The 26,451-nt window shown below is 39.5% G+C and overlaps 2 protein-coding genes across 2 annotated transcripts in view; both read right to left on the reverse strand.

The window, feature by feature from the left end:
- Positions 1-242: 242 nt before the first annotated feature.
- On the reverse strand, positions 243-11,785 carry stom (stomatin). The gene is made up of 7 exons (XM_028808560.2): positions 11,647-11,785; positions 6,934-7,037; positions 6,422-6,494; positions 5,741-5,823; positions 2,143-2,346; positions 1,456-1,590; positions 243-1,033 (listed from the first exon to the last, which is right to left on the reverse strand). The coding sequence occupies exons 1-7, from the start codon at positions 11,702-11,704 to the stop codon at positions 839-841; spliced, it is 852 nt and encodes a 283-aa protein (XP_028664393.2). The 5' UTR covers positions 11,705-11,785; the 3' UTR covers positions 243-838.
- Positions 11,786-15,007: 3,222 nt separating this feature from the next.
- Positions 15,008-26,451, reverse strand: part of LOC114656930 (transcription termination factor 1-like) — a 48,343-nt gene continuing 36,899 nt past the window's right edge. The window contains exons 9-12 of the mRNA XM_051931798.1: positions 26,206-26,271; positions 21,247-21,332; positions 17,024-17,776; positions 15,008-16,987 (exon numbers count right to left, since the gene is read on the reverse strand). Coding sequence (XP_051787758.1) covers positions 17,610-17,776; positions 21,247-21,332; positions 26,206-26,271 — 319 coding nt within the window. The 3' untranslated portion in view covers positions 15,008-16,987; positions 17,024-17,609. The remainder of the gene's footprint in view (positions 16,988-17,023; positions 17,777-21,246; positions 21,333-26,205; positions 26,272-26,451) is intronic.

Below are 26,451 nucleotides of genomic sequence, written 5' to 3' on the forward strand. Positions count from 1 at the left end.
GGCATTACAGCCCGAGAAAGACATCGCTGAAGCTTTTCAAAATGTAAAAGCTGCAGCTAAAATAGATCCGATAAGAGAACTGGAGTCAAAGCAGAGCTCAGATAGATTTTCAGGGCCGTGCTGAAATGACTCCATCAGTCAAAAACAACTTAATTTGAGAATTCCCCTCACCGCAATGCAAGAGGTGTGCCTAGATTTTATGAAACATGCACCTAAAATTAAAAAACAAAAACCACTTGAAAGACAATTGATATGTCCTGTATTTAATGTTTCTAATATAACTATAATAGTAATGCTAATCAACATTGGCCTTCCAGATCTTTACTGGTTTAGAAGTTTCTTGAACTGGAGTAGTGTCCATGGGCCTCTCTTAACATTTGCATATTTTTTCCCCCCAACAAATCCTTAATTTCATTAACACTGAATCTTATAATTGTGTGAAGCAAAGCTAAGGGGCTCATGTTTTTCCTGTTAGAGATTATAAAGAATACATTTAAAAAGTCATAATAAATTTACATTGTCATATTTGCTATACAACAATTGTTTAAAAAAGTTAGTAAAAAAAGAGTAAAAAAATTTAAACTAAAACAAAAATTATTCTTTACCAGCATGCAGTTAAAAGTCATGGGGGTGTTTCAGATTATTAAAAACCAACAGTAGCAACACAGTTTAGTCCAGGGTCTTTTAGCAGAAATAGGCCCTGCTCCCCTATTTTAGAATAAAACAAGACTCCCCAAGAACACTTTGGCTAATACTCTGTACTTTACATACTGAATTACCAAAGCAAGCAGGCGACACGTTGGCCAGTCACTGTTGGAGAACACGTCAGTACTTCAGCTCACTTCCTGGATCCCGTGAAGGCTTGCAGCAGGTCAATAGGCAGAGGGAAGATGATGGTAGAATTCTTCTCTGCTGCAATGGTGTTGAGTGTCTGCAGGTAACGCAGTTGTAGTGCGGATGGCGATTCGGCAATGACCATGGAGGCCTCTTTTAGAGCTCTTGATGCATTCATCTCTCCTTCTGCTGCAATCACCTAGTGACAAAGAAGAAACAGGCAAAGTCATAACTAATATGGTAAAGGAACTACCAGAGTGAAGGAAAAGCAAATGGCGATAGGAGAAAAGTGTGCCATCTGCAGACAAGATCAGTAAAAGTAAACTCACCGAGCAATTTGCAAAGGCCAAGTCAAAACCTAACAGTACCTCCAAAAAGGTAAATACAACACATTCCAAAAATGTTTATTCTACACCGCTGTCTCATTTCAGGAAAAAAAAAAAAAAAGAGCCAACCAGTTATAAAACTGAAGGCAGAGGCGCTTGCTCTGGCACAAGAACCATCCAAGAGGCCAAAGACTACATAAGAGTAGAGCGCCTTATTGAGAATGTTAAGACACAAATTTGGACAGGGGGGCAATGGGATTCACACAGGACTAAGAAATAAACCCTGTAGTCTTACCTTTGCCCGGGCCTCACGAGTGGCCTCTGCTTCTGCTGCCATGGCCCTCTGTAGTTGCAAAGGCAGTTTGACATCTTTTATTTCCACTCTTTCCACTTTAATGCCCCAGGCATCTGTTGCATCATCCAAAGTGCTCTGAAAAGGGAAGAGAATGATGCCAGGTTAGTAAATGACCTTGTCTTCAGCATATTTTCCAGTAACTGGCCACTTTAGGTCAGTCAACTGCACTTGGGCTATGGTGGATTGTTAATTTCACATGTGAAGCTCCATTTTACTTATGTTAATGAAAATTCACTTTTGAATATTAATAAAATAACTCCATCGCCACATTTATCCTGAATGTACCTTCCAACCCATGAACTCAACAGTTTCTTCCTGCTCAGGACACCCGCAGATTAGTTTTATCAGAACTGTCTGCTGCCGTATGGAACATGACAGGCTGGTTTTCATGAAGATTTCAGCCAAATAAAAGTCTCCTAAAATCAGGATACAAATGGGTGTTGCTACCCAGCATTATCTCACTCTTGTCTTTTCCTTTAGGATTCACTTCTTAAAATTATTTGCCAAGTACTTGTGAAACATCCACAAAAAAACCCATTCACTCCGATCTGCGATACACTTGTACAACCCACCCATACCCACCACAATCCCACATGACAGAAGCAGGAATGCCCTCCCCTCCGATACCTGCATGTTATGTGCAATCTCCTCGCGATCAGACAGGATCTCCGCCAGGTTCTTTGTTCCCAGCACATTCCGTAGGGTAGTCTGTGCCAATAATCGTGTTGCTGCATCTGCATTAGTGATGTTGGCTACAGCCAAGGTGGCATTCTGTACATGGTAATAAACTACACCATCCACACTGACAGTGACGGAGTCTTTTGTAAGCACCTGTTGAGTAAAACCACAGGACAGGTGAGATTGGGGGTTGCGAATCACCGTATTTTGCTAAATGTGCCCTTTGGAGAACAAGTGAGGCAAACAGCAAATGGTGTAATATACAGTTAGGTCTATAAATATTTGGACAGAGACAATTTTTCTAATTTTGGTTCTGTACATTACCACAATGAATTTTAAATGAAACAACTCAGATGCATTGAAGTGCAGACTTTCAGCTTTAATTCAGTGGGGTGAACGTTTGCATAAAAATGTGAGGCAACTAAAGCATTTTTATAACACAATCCCTTCATTTCAGGGGCTCAAAAGTAATTGGACAATTGACTCAAAGGCTATTTCATGGGCAGGTGTGGGCAAGTCCGTCGTTATGTCATTATCAAGTAAGCAGATAAAAGGCCTGGAGTTGATTTGAGGTGTGGTGCTTGCATGTGGAAGATTTTGCTGTGAACAGACAACATGCGGTCAAAGGAGCTCTCCATGCAGGTGAAAGAAGCCATCCTTAAGCTGCGAAAACAGAAAAAAACCATCCGAGAAATTGCTCCAATATTACGAGTGGCAAAATCTACAGTTTGGTACATCCTGAGAAAGAAAGCAAGCTCTGGTGAACTCAGCAACGCAAAAAGACCTGGACGTCCACGGAAGACAACAGTGGTGGATGATAGCAGAATCATTTCCATGGTGAAGAGAAACCCCTTCAAAACAGCCCACCAAGTGAACAACACTCTCCAGGGGGTAGGTGTATCGATATCCAAGTCTACCATAAAGAGATGACTGCATGAAAGTAAATACAGAGGGTGCACTGCAAGGTGCAAGCCACTCATAAGCCTCAAGAATAGAAAGGCGAGATTGGACTTTGCTAAAGAACATCTAAAAAAGCCAGCACAGTTCTGGAAAAACATTCTTTGGACAGATGAAACCAAGATCAACCTCTACCAGAATGATGGCAAGAAAAAAGTATGGAGAAGGCATGGAACAGCTCATTATCCAAAGCACACCACATCATCTGTAAAACACGGTGGAGGGAGGCAGTGTGATGGCTTGGGCGTGCATGGCTGCCGGTGGCACTGGGACACTCGTGTTTATTGATGATGTGACACAGGACAGAAGCAGACGAATGAATTCTGAGGTGTTCAGAGACATACGGTCTACTCAAATCCAGCTAAATGACGTCAAATTGATTCATGATACAGATGGACAATGACCCAAAACATACAGCCAAAGCAACCCAGGAGTTTATTAAAGCAAAGAAGTGGAAAATTCTTGAATGGCCAAGTCAGTCACCTGATCTTAACTCAACTGAGCAGGCATTTCACTTGTTGAAGACTAAACTTCAGACAGAAAGGCCCACAAACAAACAGCAAACGAAAGCCGCTGCAGTAAAGGCCTGGCAGAGCATTAAAAAGGAGGAAATCCAACATCTGGTGATGTCCAGGAGTTCAAGACTTCAGGCTGTCATTGCCGGCAAAGGGTTTTCAACCAAGTATTAGAAATGAACATTTGATTTCCAGTTATTTCATTTGTCCAATTACTTTTGAGCCCCTGAAATGAAGGGATTGTGTTAACAAAATGCTTTAGTTGCCTCACATTTTTATGCAATCGTTTTGTTCACCCCACTGAATTAAAGCTGAAAGTCTGCACTTCAACTGCATCTGAGTTGTTTCATTTAAAATTCATTGTGGTGATGTACAGAACCAAAATTAGAAAAAAAGTTGTCTGTCCAAATATTTATGGACCCAACTGTATGTGAACACACAGACTAAACCAACCTGCACCACCCCACCTCAAAATTTGCATGAAAACCTACCACACTACTTTCATGCCCTACAACAATGGCAAGAGTTGTTTAACTGAATTAAGTTTCTCTTGCAGAACACTTGATGTGACTAACGCTTGTTCAGAATGTTATCAGTTAACCTTTTGTGCTAAACTCATTCCTACAAAGAGCACTCATCTACTTTTTCTGTCACCAAATCTAGACCAGTTCACCACACAAATACACAATGGCCAACTAGGCTCCACTGCACAGCATGAAAAACGAGGCCACGAGTGATTGTCTTCTAAAAGTACCATCTTAATTCAATCATTTATTTACATGTGGGACAGTCAACTCTGGTCCTGACACACCAGTGTGGCGAAAGATTTTATTTACTGGTTTACTTGTTACATATACTTTGGAGGTCAGGTGTTACATTCAATTTTGGGGCATCTAAATGGCTTTGCATCTTCTTGCAACCAATCTTTAATCAGAGATCAAGGCCTGCCATAAAATAAAATCTTGTTGGATTATTATTAATTTCTGGACATAGGAAAATGAAGCATATAGCCAAGTTGAGCCCTAAGATACCATATTTTTACCATAGCTTCCTTTGTTCAAGAAAAGATTAAAAATGTTTTCAGTATTTTAATACAAGTAAAAACACACCACAAATGATTTATATATTTTCTTTACTAATTTACGTTGCTATTTCAAAGGTAATTTGAATTTAAAATTTTCTCTAAAATGTTAATGTTCACATTTGCATTTATATTAAAAGGATGTTGCAAACTTGCCTCCAATTCTTTCAAAACAATGAAAACAAAAGGACTGTAAGGGAATTTTAGATCCATGGAGGGTGGGATAGTAGCTAAGGCATTGAACTTCAAACCCTCAGGTTGTGGGTTCAAATCTTGCTACCGACACCGCATGACCATGAGAAAGTCACTTCACCTCTGCTCCAAAACAAAAGCATTTGAGATATCCATGGTAACTTGAAATTAACCGGTTACAGTATATAGGTGAACATACTGAAGGAGTAGTGAATTAGCGCCCATTTCTTAAGACTGGCAACTTTTTCCCTAAACTACAGCCCTATAAATAAAGAGAAGTTTACCAGATATGTCCTAATGATAGCTTCAGTCAATCAAAGATCTCTTTATTAGTGTGTACAGTCCTAGTCTCCTTCATACTATTTCACGTTTGAGCAACGTTTAAGAAATCCAATCCAATTCAGAATTAGACTTCTCTTCCACTACCGCTATTAAAACAAAAAATGCTCTTAATGAGCAGTCATAACTTTTATACACACATGGAAGGAAAGTAACATAAGTTTAAAAGAGAAAAACCAGAACTAACTTATGATTTTACAATTGTTTTTTCTACATCACAACACCACCACGCACACTTCGGTATTCTAGACATGACTGATTGTGATTGAGGAACAGATAGATTTTCAATTAAAAATATGGCCAGTTAAAGGCACGAGTCACATTCTAAATGTTTACAATAAGATGTTCACCCAAAGGGACCTGGTAACAGCTCTTAAGCTCTCTCTTACATGCTAAGGATAAATACTTATTATCAAATGTATTTATTTTTTTTTTTTACTGGCAAAACAAAATGAAGATTCACCTCTTGTGGGGGAATATCAAAGCTTATGGTACGTATGTCCACCCTAATGAAACTGGTAGTGCATGGCAGGATACAGTAGAGGCCTAGAGGACAAGAAATGCAAAATTTAAAAGGAGTGAAACAAGATTTTATTATTTGCAACACAGAGAAATATATTACAAAGTTGATCCACAACAATTTAACCCCTTAACTCCGAAACACGTGACTGTATAGAAACACAAGTATAGTATACTTGTGTAGAACACGTTGCACTGGTCCCTTTGCCCCAATAAACACATTATAAAAACACACCTACAAATCTACAAAGTAATCAACTGTATAAGGCCCTGCCTCAAAATTATGATCTTGGGCAAAATACCCCATCTCAGCTGCAGGGATGGAAGTAGTCATAGTTTACAATTTGAACTTTTGTAGAGTCTCAAATGACAAGAGTGGGGGGGGGGGGGGGGTTGGAACAAACAAAACACAGAACGGTACTGTAAACCAAAAGAGGCAGCCAATTCAAATACTGACCCCGCTACTAGAAACCCTATTCCGTTTAAAAACCCTTGTGCAGTTGATATCAATGTCTTAAACAGAAAATCTCCATTTATAAGAACTGTAGGTTGACATCAACTTGCACTTGTGATTAAACATAAAATTAATCGCACAGCAGAGTATATATAAAGAGGACAGTTATACCTGGTCCTTTTGCACCGCCTGGCACCATGCGTCCTAAGCGAAAAATAACGACACGTTCATACTCCTTCACGATCTGGTTAATAAAAAAAAAATAAAAAAAGAAATGACAATCAGAAATGTTAAACACAATTACCAATTTGGTTGATTTCAAAATCCTGCAGCGCACCTGCTGGAATGTAATCCAACTAGAGTTTACACCTTTGTGAGACTGAACCTTCAGTCTTCCTCATTTATATCCTAATCTTGACAGACTAAAAACATGATTAAGCATTTGCCTTTAATGAAGACCAAAATAAATTAATGGAGATGATGAAAAAAAAAAAAAATCAGAAAAACAATACTATTTTTACATTTTCTCACAAGAACTACGGCTGGGTTTGATAGAGATCTTACACATTGCTTCTGTTGGCTAGCGATTTGTAGCAACTACCTCAACATTACAAATTATACCATATTAAATTAGCTGCACAGGACAGAGTCTACATGTACAGGTCTAGTTCTAGTGTTTTTACCTTGATACACATCCAAATGGAGAGTGGAAGCGTGAGAAGTGTAAATAGGAATGAGAAGAAAACCAGAATCCAGCCACAACATCCAATACCTTCACTGACTTCCTCTACAAAAGAAAACATTAAAATTACTATGCATTATATTAAATTTTGGACATGAGTGTCACTAGGCCTTGTGCCCTAGGAACCCGAACTATTCATAACATTTCAGTAATTATTTACTGCTCTGATACTGATCTTTCTGATCATAAAATAGGTCATTACAGTAGCAATTAATGAAAAGAATTCCTAATTAATTGCAGAATTATAGTATTTGAGGGTTCCTCTAGAGCGCCTCTTTCTCTTTCCTCATAACCGCCTTAAGTTGAGTTTGGTATTCTTCTGTCCGGCCATTTTTGGTCTGGACCATCTGCAAGAAAACGAGACACACAGGCAGACGCTGATCATTGAGATCCTCCCCCATAGACAATAGGTTATGGTGGGGGAAGGAGCAAAGCAAACAACTGCCCAAGTATGATTATACCAATCCATGACCACTAAAATTACAAAAATAAAAACAGCCACCAACACTACATTCCTACAAATTCTAAACGAGTAAAGAACACACATTTGCATAAAACAAATGGGTGCAGACAAACAAAAAAAAAATATTCACAAGACAATTGCTACATCATAACCACCACAGTAGATAATAAAAAATAACGTCCAGTGTACAATATAAAAATTGAGCCACACCAGCTTGCTCTCTAAGTTATCAACTCAGTCAAACAAAATATACTGCTATTATTTAAAAGAAGTCTCTAAGAACATTGTTACATCACACAGGTGAGGCCACTTTATCAAATAATGCATCCCTTCATAGCAATGATAGGATTTTGCTGCAGCAATTCCAGAAATTACCAACAATTTGAAATTCTAAGACTATGCTTGCTTAAGACGTATATTAACAACAGTAATTCAGCTTAGCAGTATTACAAATCAAAACATATTACAACTTGGAACATCAATTAAATAGGATTTAATTTCTTACATTTGTCTGTTGATCTTTATACTTTTCAAAGTTCAATACATTATTTTTACAAGACAAGGGGTACCACTACCTTTGGTTATCAGATCAATAACGAACCTAGGAACGTAAAATCTAGCTTTTGTGCTCCAGAAGACCTTAAAAGCCTGTGAAAACAAACGGCATGTGTCTGTGACTGATAAAACACAATGCGTCTGGAACAGCAGATCAGCAAAGCCTATGGACAATCTATTGTTTACAATTAACACAGGGTACTTTAAAATTGCTTCTGTCTGCACCACTCATCTTATATAAAAAAAGAAAGTTAATGTCTTTGGTAAGCCATATAATCAATTTACACATAGATCTGCTTGAAAGACAAAAACAACTCTGATAGAATTAGTGTATTGTGTTACTGTGAAATGGAAAACACACACACACACACACAAGAATCTGCACAATTTTAACCCAAACTGGATGGTACTAAAACCTTACACAGAAACACCCAACAGCCATATTAAAACTAACATGAAATATTTAACAACAGACCACCCACGCTACGTACACGTTTTTTCAAAGAGAAATTTTATGGGAAGGCTCTTCTCTGTGATACCTCAGAGAAACCAATGGTGCCTAAATGATTATTTGTCCCCATCTCACTTTAATGTTAGAAAATAAAAATGTGTTACACAAATGACATTCTTATGGATGTACTGTGAATTTCCCATTGGGATTAATAAAGTATCTATCTATCTATCTATCTACTGTATTTGTAGTGGCTTCATACATTCCTAAGGTGTGCAGTTTGATATGTTCATGTGGAGAAAAAAAAAAAATGTTAAAATGGTGTGTGTATAGGAGTGTTTTGATTAAAATGCTTCATGGTGAATGTGTTTCAAAGACCAGCTGTGGGGTCATATGCAAGTAATTTATTCCTTCCAATATATTTTGGCCCACAGATTTTTTAACCCCTTCTTTAGTCCCCAGCAGTTACTTTGAGTTGGACTATAGATTAATAAATACACACAGTAGTGACGGCAGCACTTCTGCATCTCAGGGTTGCTGAGACAGGTCTATCCTGGCAGCAGTGGGCTAGGGGCGGAGTGGTGGCTCTGAGGCTAAGGATCTGCACTGGTATCCTTCAATTGCTCCAGGGGCATTGTACAATGGCTGACCCCAAGGGGTATGCGAAAACTAACAAATTACTAATACAAGAAATTGTATAAGGTGGAAAAAAAAAAAAAAAAAAAAAACCACTAGAAACCTCCAAATGGGTAAAACTGTCAAGAGTCTGATACTGCATTGACATGCTATTGGACAGAAGGGACATTTGCACATTGGAAATTTCATGCGAATGCCCTACAACGTCAGAGCTTTGAGACAGATCTGTTTTCCCTGAATCAAGTAACGGAATTCAAGACTTGTGGTATAAAGCAGACCTTTCACCTTGGTCAACTGGACAAAGTTTAAACATACAATTTGTTCAGCCAAAAATGGCATTTTTTGTTGCCAAATTTCATTTGGAGCATCAATACACCTTTGTTACATTTTACGTAGCTCTTTACTTTCACACACACTTTTTTGGGAACAGACCAAGTGACAATTCAGAATAATCTCATTCTTCTAAATATCCCAACAGAAAGCCAAATAAATGCACAGAGATGGGAAGGTGAAACACCAGAAGTCAGAGACAGCATGGGAACACAAAATCGTCTCTTAATCTGATGTAACAATACTGCCATGCCCTCTGGTCTTAAAAAGACTTGTACAATCCACTTCCTGAATTCTCTTTCAGTTTAATGCATTACATTTACATATTTGGCGGACACCTTTATCTTATTTTATTTTTTATTTATTATAAAAATTGTATTTTATATTTTATTATTATTATATATTATTTATTTATTGTGTCTTACAACATTTAGGACACAACTGGTTAAATTTCTCTTGGTCTTTCCAATTGGTGCACAGGCCGGTGAAGCGACTTGCTCAGGGTCACACTTACGGAAGACAACAAATTTTGAATGCTACAATGTTCTTAGGCTGCCTAGACCAACGCCTGTACTGTACAATGTCCCGTAACGTTCAAATCTCACCAACTACAATGTCATCAAACAAATTACCCAATGTACAAAATTTTCCCCAAGTAGTCTTCCATTGGCTGGATAAATAGGCGTTGTACTCACTGTGCTGCGTTTGGTAAACAAACCAAATAAATATGGAAAATGAAGCGTTGCGCGAACTGTTATCGAACCTCCATGAAATCTACAATTTGTGCAAATTTAAAAGTCGTCCACGATACACTCGCGGGATATTCACAGACATGTTTCGCTTACTTGGAAGTCTGCAGTGTGAAACTGAAAACTGAAGCAAAGTAACGTGCCATTTCCTAATTCGGACTTTTGGGGGTTTAAACGCCTTTAAACGGGTAGTTCGAAAGAATCGATGGAGCAGACAGGGTCGACATGTCCATCAATGTTTAAACGCCCCTGACCTAAACGAACGGGACCCACGAGAGCAACTGAATTGAAGAATTGGAAAGAGAGTAAAAACGCACCAAACAAACTAGGCGTGGGTCTGCCGAGTAAAACCCGCTGCGTTGATTGGTGCTATAAACGACACAAGATGGGCTAAGCCAGTGGACCTCCATCGGCAGTGATAGCCCATTCGATCTACTCCCTCCCTTCCTCCCTCTCTCTCTCAGGGTCGCTTGATGGGCGGGTTTCCAGGTTAGCTTATTTTAAGCAGTATCTGGGTCACAAAAGCAAAAAAGGCCCAATAGCACAAAGAAGTGATCTGCACTTTCTAAAATGATCTCATTTACATAAAAGGGACACCTCGACATTTAAAAAGCCACCAGAAGGTAACCCTCTCCTCCAAGGCACTGTGCTGTTGGAGAAATCTCCCCACCGGCTGTTATTTAGAAAGTAAAGCAGGCACAAAAACATATTTCTTCCAAACCGCTGCAGGCTTTATTTTTTTCAGGGCGGTGGGCTATTTTTACTGCAACATTCAGGCAAGGCGGAGATTCAACAGACTGACGCAGCTGTTAGGAGGCGCAACTACGGATAAATAAGAAAGCCCCCCGCATCTCCAAAAAAGGCAAAAAGTAGGTCGTGCAGGAACTACGAGGACCCTTTTAACGCTCCCAAAGGATTCCTTTAATAAACAGTTGGCGGCCTTAAGTTCGTGCAGGATGCCGAAGCCCATACAATGGCATACACCATTTTGAAAGCGGGCTCGTGGGGAGAACCAAGGGGCGGGTGGCGTGGCTCACGTGCCCGCCCAAACAAACCCGCGTCTGCGAAGTTCTTCAGCACGAGTTACGAACCGACGTGAGGTTCATGTAGACGCGACTGGAGCCTTCCCAACCAACTGAGAAGAGTTCCGCCTTGTGTAACTTTTTGAAGAAAAGGCGCCGCCGAGGGGTTTTGGGGGAGTGTGTGCGCGCGCAAATTCAGTGCCTCCGGTCACCACATCCGTAAGCACATTAAAAAAGGACCTTAGAAATACGTTCACTTTTCACTTGCCTCTTACGTAATCTTTAAAACTTTAAATCGACACGCAATATCTAAATGTTCTAAGCACAGTTAGCTTACTCTGAAACTGCACACCCCGAAACCGAGTTTTTGCGTTTACTTTTTTTTTCTTGTAATTCTTCGTTTTCCCTTTTCTTTAAACCCCCTTCCCTTTCTCCTGGTCGTCCATACCTTCGTCTGCAGTCTGCGTCCGCAGAGGCTTCATCTCTTGCTTCTGTCCTTCTTCCATCACAATAACTTCTTACTGTCGACTTCACCAACACACATCAAACTCACGCGAAAGGTACGGTGCGGCGCTCATAAACAGACAGAATATGACCACGCCCCCTGACGAAAGACCCGCCCACTCGGGCTATGTATCTACGATGCGGGGGCTGGAATGCCCTTTTAACGCTTCATATAAACATTCAAATCACCGTTCTCGTAAGTTTTTAAACGTGATAACATGTCGTAAGAACGCCCCCTTCACCGGGAGGCGCCCCTCCAGAGCTGCTTCATCCCACAGGGCGGAGACCCTGCAGATGATTGACAGTATGATGGAGAGATTCATTCAGGATGGTCAGATTAGGGGGAAAATTCTTTCCCCATTTTTAGGAGGGACAAAAATATAGCATGATGAGCATTCTTAAAAATGTTTTTTTTTTAATGTGAATTATATCTTCCATAATTTTCCTGTAACCCAAAAGCCTGATGAAAACACCAGCACACTGAACGGTCACCTCTCATTGCTCCGCCCACTCCTCTCAAAAGCTCATGTTTAATTGGTTAGGGTTCGGAGTGGTTTATGATTGAAGTGCCACCTTGTTCGGCCCCAGACGGTTCTCATCCCGTTCATTTTTCTAACTTTTTAAACAAGAAGCAGAGTTCCAGCTAAGCGCAAACGCAAGTCTGTGGCAAGTATTAATGAAACTGTCTGCGTAACGCAAGATTATAATAGAAACTTGTGAATATATTTCAGTATGACAACTGCCGTTTGTAATGTCAACTCCTCAAGCATTACGCTACAGGCAGAACTTTACCAGCAAACAGAGTCAAGTACCAGTTTATAGGTAATGTCTTTATTGTTTAAGTAATAACCTTTGCAGTAATTATATTTTGGGGTAAACAGTATTTTGAGTTATTTTAAAACGAGAGCACACAAGACTGACTTTTACATGTGTAGAGCGTTTCCTAGGAGAGATTTTAATACAGTAAGTTCATTAAAGAATACATTCACAGTTTCTTCATTAGCATGATTCGTTTGTTAAGGAAGTATTGCGTTAAATTAGAACTACGAACGCTTTGAAATCGCTTAGGGGTTTTCTTTTAATATTCTCCTAACCTCCTCCTAACTATTCGACTACTCTGCAAGACTAGTTATGCAATATGTCGAGCTTTTTGGAGTCTCCCACTTTTTGGCCATCTAGACCCAAAAAACCCTAATTTTAGACCATATTTTGTACAGGAAATTTGCAACCCAGGTGTCTTCAGCACAAATGATCAGAAGGGCTTCAACTGTGTATGCCATGTCAACTGAATTAAGAGGTTAAAAACTCTTAATGGTATACAAGTGGTCAAAGCTAAGTGTTGGAACACTTCTGAAAAAATGGGATCGGAAATGTACTGTAGGCATGTGGAGTGTCAGTTTATAGTACTTTGAGGTTGCTGATTATGAATGTTATATTTTTTATATTTGATTCTTTATCAGTGACCTAAGCCTTTTAGGAGGCAGTCCTAGAAGGTTAAAAATTACAAATTGCAGACATACGCACATGAGATATCATTTTAGACTATTTCAAGGTAAGTGATTTTTAAAGTTATTTTTTATTTTTGATCATTTACTGTGGATCTTGCCATGGATCTCTATTGGATGGTAAAAAATGAAAATTTTTTATTAAAATCAAGAATATTTATTTATTTTTTGGTATTTGGTACACCATATTAATTCCTGAGGGAAGAACAGCACCCCAGAGCAATTTTCAGGTTAAGTGCTTTGCTTACGGGCTCAGCAGAGTAGGATCCCTTTTGGCAGTAATGAGACTTTAAACATTTAAATTGAGGCACACATTTTGATATTTCAAATATATGACACAACTACTTTTGTTTATTATGTATTTCTACCTCATTAAGTAAATCATTATTTTTTTGTATGAATACCCCGCATAAGGGCGGCGGCTTATGCTAATTCAGACTTTTTACCATTTGTAATGATAACTACACAAGTATCTACAGGCAGAATTTGTGCAGGAAATGGAGTACAGAGCCAGAGGGTGGCTCACATTAAACAATTTAAAGGCAATGCTACCAGATATTAACAAAGTATGTAAACTCTTGACTCACTGGAATTGTGGCATAGTCAATAAAAAGTCAAATTTTCGGTCTGTGAACGCTGTTGGAAATAATTACTTTTGCCCTGCACAAAGTCAATGTCTTAAACAAGATGTCAAATTTATAGTTAGTATAAAATCTGTTGACGGGGTTATAAAGTGAGTTTTAAAGAATTCACCCGAAGTGTATATAAGTATTAGGGAGTTGTACCTTGTTAGCCATTATGGATGCAATGAGAAGTCAAGCCAAATGACACCTTTTATTGGCTAACTGAACCGATTACAATGTGCAAGCTTTCAAGGCAACTGAGGCCCCTTCTTCAGGCAGTTTGCCTCAAAAGCTTACACATTGTAATCGGTTCAGTTAGCCAATAAACGGTGTCATTTTGCTTGAATTCTCACTGCAACCCTAAATGTATGTTGTCACACACGTGCGATTGGGAGACAGCTGAAGGGCCTAAATGATAGCAATTCCACGCCAGACCAGGGAGACTGCGGGGTGTGCCAATTGTCTCTCTCAGTCTCTTGCAGACCACCCACAGGAAATCCCACAGGGTACTGGCGCTACTAATGACGTCACTTCTGGTAAAATAAAGTACATACATAAATTATGCAATAACATTACGATACATCCTTCTTTCAACAGTAATTCGGCTGGTGGAAGACCAGACGGTGTTAACGGTTGTAGATATTCTACAAGATATTGTAAGTTGATATTTTCATCTTCCTCGCCATCATCACCATCTGTTCCATCATAATCTATTGACACACATTTAACCAATTTGATGTGCTACCGATCGACATTTTGTGCATAAATTCGTTTGACTTTATCGTTTCTCGGTGCTAGGATTGCCCGTGTACTCATTTCTTCTGCTGATAACCCTTTGGGAGGAAATTCTTCAATAAGATTTGGACATAATACGTCTTCTTTTATTGGGAACTTAAAGTGAGGAAAACATTAAAAATTATAAGAGCTGAGAGCGCAGGAACTGTGTCTGACAAAGGCATTCACACGAATGAGAGGTGACAGGACCGCGGGCATGGGCCGTGAACCGGAAATGGTTGAGAGGAGGGCAGGACTTGAAAAAAATCTCTTGGCAATAGTCTCGTCTTAAGATTCTTTTATAATAGACAGAGATGTACATTAAAAAAAAACATCAACATCAAATCAATAATATGTTGAACAATCATTGTAAAAGTTAAATAAATCGGACTCTGCAGCTGCATGAATAAAAAGTTTGCCATGATAATTTTATTTTGGTGAACAATTCAGGTAAATTACCACTTTCAGTAAGCGGAAGTGGGTCAAGCGTTGCAAGAGATTTTTAGTAATATGTGTAATGTAATACTTGTACACAAAATTTTGTTCACGTAAAGCAAAAACGTTCTTAAATATGTATTACTAATTTGTACGTCAAACGGAAAATTGTGATTATCTGGCAAAGCGGTCATTTTTCGGAAAAATGTAAAGCAACAAAAAATGCTTAGAATTTGGTGCTTTACCATAATATGATGTGAAATTACCTGAAACGTTTCCCTAAAAATATAAAAAATTTGATAAAGTACCACTTCTGGTTAGCAGAAATAGCTCAAAAGTTGATAGAAATCTACGTTTTGTACCTAATACTTGTGTGCAAAATTTGGTTGACCAAAGTGAAAGTGTACTCAAGTTATCGTGTTTACATACACAAACACACACACAGACATAATTCCTTCGGACTCATGGAGGTCAAAAACATTGAGATCCATCAAAATCTCTAAATCGACTTTTTGGAGGATTCCCATTTTTTCCCTATACAGTGGAACCTCGGTTCACGAACGTCTCGGTACACGTACAAATCGGTTTATGACCAAAAAGTTCGCCAAACTTTTGCCTCAGTTCACGACCACACACTCGGTATACGAACAAGCCAGGTTACCTTTAGGTTTGTATATGTTCAGTCTCTCCCTGTGCATTTCCTGTGCAGCGAGCAAGAGAGAGAGAGCGAGAGCGCGTGACACACACACACACACACACAGAGGCAGCGGGAGAGAGAGGCAGTGACAGAGGCACACACACAGGCAGCAGACAGAGAGAGCCGCGCACACACACAGGAGCACGAGAGAGACAGACGCGGGTGCACACACACAGGAGTGCACTAGAGACACACACAGGCACTCCAGGCTCGCAAAAGAGAGACACACGCACACACACAGGCACACGCGCGTACGAGCGAGAGAGGGAGGGATGCATAAGGTAGAGAAGGCTTGTTTTTGTTTTCAGTTCTGTTTACAGTGATTGTTGCAATGTTACTTTTCTTGGTGGTTTATTAAATTACGGATTTTTCAAATGTTCAGTTTTCCCCCTGTGCTTAAAACTCATTAAAAAAAGTGTTTTTAGCGAGCGGTTCCTAGCACTATAGCGCGAACTATTGCAGTGTTAGTTTTCTCTGTTGTTTGTTTTCTCAGTGTTATTCAATGTTTTTACATTTAGTTTACTATTACGCTGTGCATTCTATGGTATAATTAACTAAGCGTGTGCTTAAAAACTAAAAAATATATATATTTACATACAGTTCGTACGGTCTGGAACGGATTAATTGTATTTACATACAATCCTATGGGAGAAACTGGTTCGGTTCACGACCAACTCGGTTTACGACCAGAGTTTTGGAACGAATTATGGTCATGAACCGAGGTTCCACTGTACTTTGTATACGAGAAAGTAAAAAACGCAATATTAAAATTCTGGAAAGGCCGAGATGATGTACTTGGTTAATAAAGATTCTGTGCACTGCAGACTTGCAACTGAAGAAAAAAAATAAATAAAATTGCAATAAAATGGGAAAATCCGTGTGCACCAAGTTGACGAAGACATATCCCTCAAATTTTAGTTGAAGGGTGTGCCATCAATACATTTATTTATTTATTGATATTAAGAGGTCTGGTTTGCCAAAAAACCTTCCCCACTCCAATTCTCCACCACCTGTACTGTTGACACAAGGCTGGATCGATGTTTTTGTCAGATCGTTCATCACAGCAGAAATCGAGACTCACCAGAGCAGACAACATTTTTCCAGTCTACAATTGTCTGCTTTTGATGCCCACATGCCCAGTGCAGCCTTGCTGTCAGTTATAGAACCTGTCATGATCTTCTGCTGCTGTAGCCCAGCTGCTTTAAAGTCCGACATGCTGTGTGTTTAGAGGTGCCAAATGAGTCTGCCGTTCTCTGCTGACTGCTCTCATTCACCCATGCACTCAACTGCCAATCAATGGATGTCTTCTGTCTGTCTGCCATCCCATTCTCTGTAAAGTCAACAGACTGAGTCCATGCCTGGCACCAATAATTATACTCCTGTCAAAGTCATTTAGAGCACATGGGTTGTCCATTTGTGTTTGATCAAACAGCAACTTAAGCTCTTGACCATGTCTGCCTGCTTTATAGTTTTGAGATGAAAGCACACACTAGTTGTAGCAAAAGATGTTTTATAAATGATAGAAAAATCTGCTTTTCTTTAGTAAAAAAATAACCAAAACATTAGACCATTAAACAGTCTAACGTGAACAAGTTTTATACAATAGTAACTGGCATTCTTCTTCAAAAGCTCTGTAAGAAACGTTCTATAAAGTTTTAAAAGTATCTAAAAGAATATCCCCAGTATATAAAAACGGCTGTAAAACTCGGGATTCCTCTTGCCATGAGACACCGAGTTATTCCTTGCAGCACACATCAGTTTGTTTCCAAGCTTGGTGTCTTGAGTGGGTCTGTTGTCCCTTTGCCTGGACACAAAGTGCCAGTTTACAAATGTTAGTTGGACCATTCAGACGATGAAGAGCGCCACCACTTTCTTACTCTAAAAGTTCTTCCTCTTCAGACTCGGAAAAAACTTCAGAAAACTGGAAGCTTGTTTTTCTTTGTTCGGATTCTGGGAGCTGCTTGTGTTTCTTCTTCTGAACTTTCTTGAATTTTTCTTGTAAACGTGGAAGGGTTTTGAGGTAAAGGAAATCAATAATTTCTAAGGGTCAAAAGAAAAAAAAAAGTTATAGATGCTTAATCAGTATTTTCTTCACAAAGTATACACTGTAAAAGAATGACAATGTTCAGTTCTTATCTTGTAAAATACTTGGGGGGCTTTTCTATTCTTTTAACTAAGAGACGGAACTGTCCCCTCCGACTACACACGGAGCTCGATTCACTCCTGAAAGAGACTTCGGTTTGTTTGAAGTGTTTGAAAAACGTTTCTGTTCCTAAAATCTCCTGTGTGTCTGTGCAACTCTGTGACCCAAGCGTGACAGCGTATGTGGATTTCACTTTCACCAAACAACAAATCTTTTAATTTTCATGGATAGGCCTCTTCATTGGGAAGAAACACTACTTTTCCCTAATGGCAACACAAAGTAGACGATGTACAAGTCCTCCGACTTAAAGTTTAAATCTGAACAATATATTCAATCTCATTTCACTGTTCCGTTATTTCACCAAGTAATAATTTCCGTTTGTTTATGCTAATGCGATCTTTACTATCATTTTTTTTTTAATTATCTCTAACCTGCTCTGCATGTGTATCGCGGCAATATTTTTGAATTCTTTACGACATTCTACTTTATCATCTACTCTTTGTCTTTTATTTTTCCGGCCATGGGAGTGGCACAAAGTCTCGTTTAGCGGGACTTGAAAGTATCTCTCTGAAAAAGTCACGTCTCGTCCCAGGCTAAAAAGTCTCGTCTCAAGATTTTTTTTATTATAATAGAGAGAGGAGTCCATCTGACAAAGTCAGTGCATCTTACCTACAGACAGTGAAGTGACTTGTAAGGGGTCGTCAAGAGCATCAGCTTTAAAATGTGATGGACCGACTATAAGGAAGATTTTATTAGATTTTCTAGTCTCTAGTCTTTCAACAATTAATCATTTTTTTCCCCCCAAACACCAGCAGCGACCACCTACTGTATTTGGAGATGTTTATCTGCTTGAGGAAGGAATATTAAAGGAGAATTAATTATAGTAAATGTAAGTGACGTAGGGTGGTATAGTGGTACAACGGATATTGCTGAAACCTCACAGCAGAGGTCTGCATTATCATGGAAATCAATTCACTTTTTGGTGTGAGACTAAAATTTAAGCGTAGTGAGCGGATGTGGGTGACTCGACCTTATTGTTGCGGCAGTCTGAGCGTACACCAGAGGTTCCCAACCTTTTCTATGCTTTTTTTTGTTTGCACCCCCTACAAAAGTAATCTCACATCTGAAGATGAAGAGGTAAAATTTCTCATTTTTGAACCATAAATTGGACCACTGGAAGCGAACTAACTGAACTCAAAAAATAAGCTTTTAACTCTACATAAAATTCAAATATAAACTGGACAATTTATCTTTATAAATCTCAATCTTGTAAAACATGTCCCCTATAAAGCTTAGACGCTTGATTGACAATCCGTTAAGCGCTGTGAGGAAATGACACATCATCAGTGATCAAGGGGTTTGGGGGAACTGGAGACCCCCATGAAGCAACGGGTGCCAGCGTGCCACTGAGCAGTGAAACACAGTCAACGAGCTGTGAATTTCTTGCTACTCCAGCCGCTTTTAGGATCCTTCACGATCGGTGTGCACGCTTCAATGTTTAATGAATGGTTCGATGTGGTGAAGCAAAATGCCGACATACAGATGTATTCATGTTGCTTTTATATTCAAGCGTAGCATATTCCCCAAAGTAACGACACGATACATTTTAAAAGTCTCACATACCATCTTCTGTGCTGTCTTTTTTTTTTGTACCTTACAATATCATCAGAATGTACAACGGCGTATTTGAGCCACAGAGAAAAAAAAAATAAGGACTCAATGAAAATGTCTATTTTGTGATTAAAGTGGAAATTTCGGCTTTAAACTCAAAATGTTCACTTTAACCTTATAGTTTACTTTTATCATTATAATACTTTATCATTCATACTTCATCATTTATAATATTCCAGCACTCTGCACATTTACAATTCTTAGATTTATACTTGATATCACTTTCATGATGAAATGCATTAAAATATGTATGTTACATTTTACAGATAAATCGTTAACTTTGTTTAAATAATGAATACTGTTAATAATTACACATATGGGGTGACACGGTGGCAGAGCGGTAGCGCTGCTGTCTAGCAGGGAGTCACGTCCCTTGTGATCCCTGCCTGGAGTTTGCATGTTTTCCTGGTGGGTTTCCACAGTGTGCTCAGTTTTCCATCCAAAGACATGAAGGTTTGGGGATTTAGTGAAGCTACAATGACCCCAGTGCATGTGTGTGCTTGTGTTCACCTTGCGATGAACGGATACCTCGTCCAGGGATTTTGTTTCTGCTTTGTGCCGATGTTGCTGGACTGGGCACATCCCCGAACTGATGGATGCAATCATTAAACATCCTTTTCAGAGATATTGTGGCAAGGTGTCCTCAGAATTTAACGGATGTTTTGGGCACACGCATTGCATCGCATGAAATATAGACCTGGTCTTAGGCGCCTTACTTTTCAGCTGACGATCTTGACTAGGGCTTATCTTCAGGGAAACACGGTAGTACACTGGTCAACAACCTTTTGCAGCTTTTGTCTGACTACAATTACGTTTTAATCGCTGACTTTCAGAACAAATTATAGCCATTGGAAAGTCCTTTTCTGTTTTGCTTTCAATTTCATTCGTAAAGGAAATGCACATCTCCAGGTCTGCTAATATTATTAACACCTTAGCATCTGCTCTCTATGACTGTCTGTCACCAGTTTATCCAGGGTGGTCATTTGAGAGTAAAAGACTGGTGCTAAGAGTCCCTGCAACATATCAGCCAAGCCACTTGGTGTTTTCTTGATGGCAAAACACTTTATTTCAATCTCCACACAGCTTGGTTGCATTTCACATTGCAAGCTTTATCACAATAGAACATGAACACAACAATAAATACTCATTATGAAGAGCTGATAATGGCCACCACTTTGCATTGATTATGTGGTTTGATTACTGATTTTTAATTCACTGATGCCTTCATTCAAGGCAACTTGCAACATCTAAGATAAAATTGGTTACAGTGAAGTGAAGTGACCTGCTAGTGGCCACACAGTGTTAGTAGCAAGATTTGAATCCACAAACTCAGGGTCTGAAGTCCAAAGCCTTATCCACTACACCACACTGCCTGTCTGTAGGAAGAACCCAAGAAAACAGGCAAGAAAAATTCAAAACCAATAAAATCACACAGCAAAAGCAATACTCACAACTGCAATGAAAACAATGAATGATTCCCACTCCTAGGCCTTCTCGGCTCACTTATATAGCTAGAGGGAGGGCCCAGGAGTGGAGATTTCAGGGTGGTCCTTCCTCTTGGGCTCCACCCACAAAGGACAGGAAATATGAAAATATTGAAAGGATCAGAATACAATAATTGATTAATTCAATTTTGCATAATACACAGAATTAAGTGACCAAAAACATGAAAGTTATCTACATTGAGAAAACTAACCTGGAAAGGTCTTCATCTGCCAGTTTGGAACATTAAGTATCTTCAATCTGCTAAACAAGTTTTGTGTGTAGGTAGGGGTTACATCTCTAAAGAGGGAAAGAAAGAAAAAAATGTTTTTAGGGGCATAAGTTATATTACTTAGTTATTCATTATCGAAAACAAAATGGAAGCAAGGTGCCCAGACTTGTATAGGGAACACTCCACACACAGATAGACAGTGGCCATTTAGAATCACCAATTAACCTAACCTGCACGGTTTTAAAGATGTGGGAGAAAATAAATAAGAGTATCTAGGGAAAACTCACAGACACTGAGCGAGAATGTGCATTTACCATATGGACTTTCAGTATTGACGATGTGGGCTCAGCTCCATGCTCCCATCCAGCTTCTGGGAGCTCTTGAACCCGACACCGTCGGTAATGTCACCAATGAGCTAGGCAGTGAAGACATCAACAATGGTGCAAAAAGTGCAGAGTGCTTTAATTTAAAAATCAGCAAACAAAAACAGTTCTGTCCAAACAAAAAGTGTAGTTCTCCACAGTTCCAAGAAATAATCCATGAAAACAGTGAAAAGTGGGGAAAAAAAGCAATAAATAAATCTGTTAAAAATAAGAAGTTAAAATGCAGTCTCTCTTATTACGATCTCAGCATACCTCCATCTCTCGTTCTCCCTGGCTCACCCACTGCTCGCATAGCCGGCGGAGTCCCAGCAGCTACGAGCTCCTTTCGGCTGACCTCTATCTTGGCTGCCTCCAGGCATCATGGCCAGACCGTCCAAGGTCAGCTCTCCTCCCTTCTTACTTTGCACTCACGTGGTTGCACCTTGGAAGCCTAGGGAGGGCACCTGCCTTGCTCGCCACACTCCACCCGAATGTTCAGTGGGGCAAACTAGCCCCTAGAGCGCCACAGCTAACGTTCCTTCGCGGGGCCCCAGCTCGCACTGTTTCCCCATTTCAGGTGGCCAGATCCTCCTGCTAAGACTGCCTTTCACGTCTTTTAACCTCTTTTCTCCTTTGATCTTTTTCCTTTTCTTTTCCTCGATCGATCCCCATCCTTGATTTCTCCTTTCCCCTTGTGCCGGCCCGTATATATACACAAGTCTCCGTGGGCGCAGTGCCTTAATCACACGCCACAGGAAGCCAATGAAGCAATTGAGTACGACCACACCCTAAAGTAACAGATTACTAAAGTAACAGATTTAACAAATTGGCTTTTAACCTGAAGAAGGCTAACAGCCATAATATTGTGTGTAACCATTACTTATTTTTTTTGGTAGATGCAGCTCCCTGTAACTCCATAATATTAATATTTGTTTTGCATAAAATAACTTGTCACATTATTTGTAAAGAAAATTGTGCACTCCAAATTCATAATGATTCCGATTACATTATTCGCGTTTAGCAGATGCTTCTCCTGTCAGCGAGGTTGTTGTGTACTCATTTTTGTTACCGGTCTAGAAAATCACGGGGCCTGTATAATGAAGCAGAAAAGGAGGTCATCTCTCTCATGTCCTACTCAAGTCCAACCTCTCATGAAATTGCACAATTTTAATTCCAGTTTTAATTGCATCATATAAAGGAAACAGGAAACTGCCTCCTCGTATACATTACTTTGACCTAAAACTTAACCTAGATTCAGAAAGTCTTCAGATCCTTTCACTTTATGAACACTTTACTGTCTTGTATATTTAATTTTAAATGGATTAATTTGAGCATTTTGACCATCAATCTACACTCAATAACCCATAATGACAAATTGAGGAAATGTTTTCAGAAAGGTATACACATTTGTTAAAAATCAAAAACTGAAATCTCTCATTCTTGTCAGTATTCACACCCTTTGCTGTGTCATCCAAATTGCGTTTAGGTGCGTCGTGTTTGCTGTAATTCTACTTGAGGTGGGTCTGAAACATGATTGGAATCCACCTGTGGCAAACCGAATATTACAATTTATTTTTGAATAGCCAAAAAATGCCGCAATGGGCTTTAACTCTTTGTGGGCAAAGTCAGTCCTGGAGGGCCGCAGTGGCTGCAGGTTTTTGTTCCAACCCAGTTGCTTAATAAGACGCCCTTATCGCTCAAGTAACACTTCTGTTTCATTTTAGTTGTCTCACTGGTTAAGATTTTGAACCTTATTGCTTATTTTAATCTTAAACAGCTGTACTGTAATTTTTTAATTGTTTCTTATTAGCAATAAGATGCGAATCACAAAGGAAACCAGCATTTCTCCATTTCGCTTGTTTCCATTTGCACCTGTGTGTATTTATCATGCACTATTTGGTTTAATTAAATACTTGGAAGGAAAGTGAAGAGAAAAAAGTGAAGCACTGAGAATTACTCCTCCGTTTTAGACTTCAGATCATTTGGATAATAACCTTAGAAACGGGAAGAAAATCCAAGATATGAGAATGACCTGACATTGCAGAGTTATAGCACTAACAAGCTATGAAATTTAATCATTGACAAGGATTGTTTTTTAACTAAGCAACTGGGGTTGAAGAAAAACCTGCAGCCCTCCAGGACTGACTTTGCCCACACGTGCTCTAAGATTACAAGGAAAAACTCCAAAAAAAAAAAAAAAAAAAAAAAAAACCCTGTAGAGAAGAAAAAAATGGAAGAAACCTTGGGAAAGGCAGTTCAAAAAGAGACAAGTGGGTGTCAAAAACAAAGGGAGTACAGTGATCCTTCACTATATCGCGCTTCGCCTTTCGCGGCTTCACTCTATCGCGGATTTTATACGTAAGCATATTTAAATATATATCGCGGATTTTTCGCTGCTTCGCGGGTTTCTGCGGACAATGGGTCTTTTAATTTCTGGTACATGCTTCCTCAGTTGGTTTGCCCAGTTGATTTCATACAAGGGACGCTATTGGCAGATGGCTGAGAAGCTACCCAACTTACTTTTCTCTTTCTCTCTCTTGCGCTTTCTGTGATCCTGACGTAGGGGGTGTGAGCAGGGGGGCTGTTCGCACACCTAGACGATACGGACGCTCGTCTAAAAATGCTGAAACATTATCTTCACGTTGCTAGATTCTGTGCAGCTGCTTAGTGAAGCCACGGTGCTTTGCATACTTAAAAGCTCGAAGGGCACGTATTGATTTTTGCATGTTTGTTTTTCTCTGTCTCTCTATCTCTCTCTTTGTCTGCTCCTGACGGAGGGGGTGTGAGCTGCCGCCTTCAACAGCTTTGTGCCGCGGTGCTTCGCATACTTAAAAGCCAAACAGCCCTATTGATTTGTTTGCTAGAGATTGTTTTCTCTATCTATGTGACATTCTGTGCTCCTGACACGCACTCCTTTGAAGAGGAAGATATGTTTGCATTCTTTTAATTGTGAGACAGAACTGTCATCTCTGTCTTGTCATGGAGCACAGTTTAAACTTTTGAAAAAGAGACAAATGTTTGTTTGCAGTGTTTGAATAACGTTCCTGTCTCTCTACAACCTCCTGTGTTTCTGCGCAAATCTGTGACCCAAGCATGACAATATAAAAATAACCATATAAACATATGGTTTCTACTTCGCGGATTTTCTTATTTCGCGGGTGGCTCTGGAACGCAACCCCCGCGATGGAGGAGGGATTACTGTAATTACAATACAATACACAGAACAGAAGACAAGTTCTGTTTAGTTTAGTAAGGTGCCCACACCTATGTACTTAAGTTCACACTGCATGTCAAGGCAAAAACCAAGTCATGGAAGTCCAAGGAACTGTCGGTAGACCTCCACGATTACATTGTGGTGAGGAACAGAGCAGGGCAATGAATGGTATAAAAAACCTTTCTAAAGCTTTGAATGTTCCCATGAGTACTGTGGCTTTAATAATTGTGAAGAAGAAGAAGTTTGGAACCACCAGGACTCTTTCTAGAGTTTTCCTTCTGGCCAGTAACCAGAGTAAGTAGGGCTTTCATCAGGGAGATGACCAAAAACCCAATGGTCACTCTAACAGCGCTTCAGAAGTCCTTTGCTGAGATGAGAGAACCTGTCAGCAGCGCTCCATCAATCAGGTGTTTATGACAGAGTGGTTTGATGGCAGCCATTCTTGACTAATAAGCATATGGCAGTGAGAGCATGAAGAATAAAAAGACTCTGTGGTCTGATAAGACAAAAACTGAACTCTTTGGGCAGAACTCCAAGCACTATGTTTGGCGAAAACCAGACACTGCTTATCACCTGTCTAATAACATCTCTATAGCATGATGGGGGCAGCATCATGCTAATGGGGTGCAAGGACAGGGAGACTGATCAGAATTGAGGGAAGGATGAATGCAGCCAAATACAGAGAAGTCCTAGAAATAAACTTGTTCCACAGTGCATGCCACTTCAGACTGCTGCGGTGGTTCACCTTTCAGCACAACAATCACCTGAAGCGTATTGACAAGACCGTGCTGGAGTGGCTTTGAAACACGTCTCTGACCGTTCTTGCATGACCCTGCCAAAGCCCAGACTTAAAACATCAAAGAACATCTGTGGAAAGACCTGATGATGGAAGTTTATAGATGCTTCCGATGCAATTTAGGTAGAGCTTCAGAGGATCTGGCAGGAAGAATGAAATAAACTGAAAAGCTTGTGGAAACCTACTAAGAAGACTCAAAAGGATGAATTGCTGCCTACAAAGTACTGAATTAGGGGTCTGAATACTTCAATGAATACATGATTTCAGTTTTTGATTTTTAATGAATTTGTAAACCTTTCTGAAAACATGTTTTCCCTTTGTCACTATGGGTTATGGAGTGGACAAAAATGGCAAATGCATTCACATAAAATTAAACATAAAAGACAATAAAATGTGCAGAAAGTGAGTGGATCTGAATATTTCTGAATCCACTGCATATGCAGAGAATCTCTACATATACAGTCCTGTATTTATTTACCATTAGCTGGAATCTGTTAAAAATTAAAATCCAAAGCTGTAACCACAGTTTCACACTTGAAAAAGTAAATCAAGAAAAAAATACGACATACCCCATAATATCTGTTAACTCCTCCCAGTCAATGTCAGAAGCATCTTCCACATTCATCTGGTATAACCTACAAAAACAAAGATATCAAATAAATGTAATCAAAACCAAAATTTAAAATGTTGTGGCATTCAAAGATGAAAAGTGAAAAAAAGAGATCTCTGAAATAATATTTTAAAGTTCATGTTGCGATCAAATGTTCATTTACATCGCTTTAAGAGAGGCCCACCGAATCAACAAGATAATTAGA

Source organism: Erpetoichthys calabaricus, chromosome 9 (assembly GCF_900747795.2).
Source record: "Erpetoichthys calabaricus chromosome 9, fErpCal1.3, whole genome shotgun sequence".
In the NCBI taxonomy this organism is placed as follows: Eukaryota; Metazoa; Chordata; class Cladistia; order Polypteriformes; family Polypteridae; genus Erpetoichthys; species Erpetoichthys calabaricus.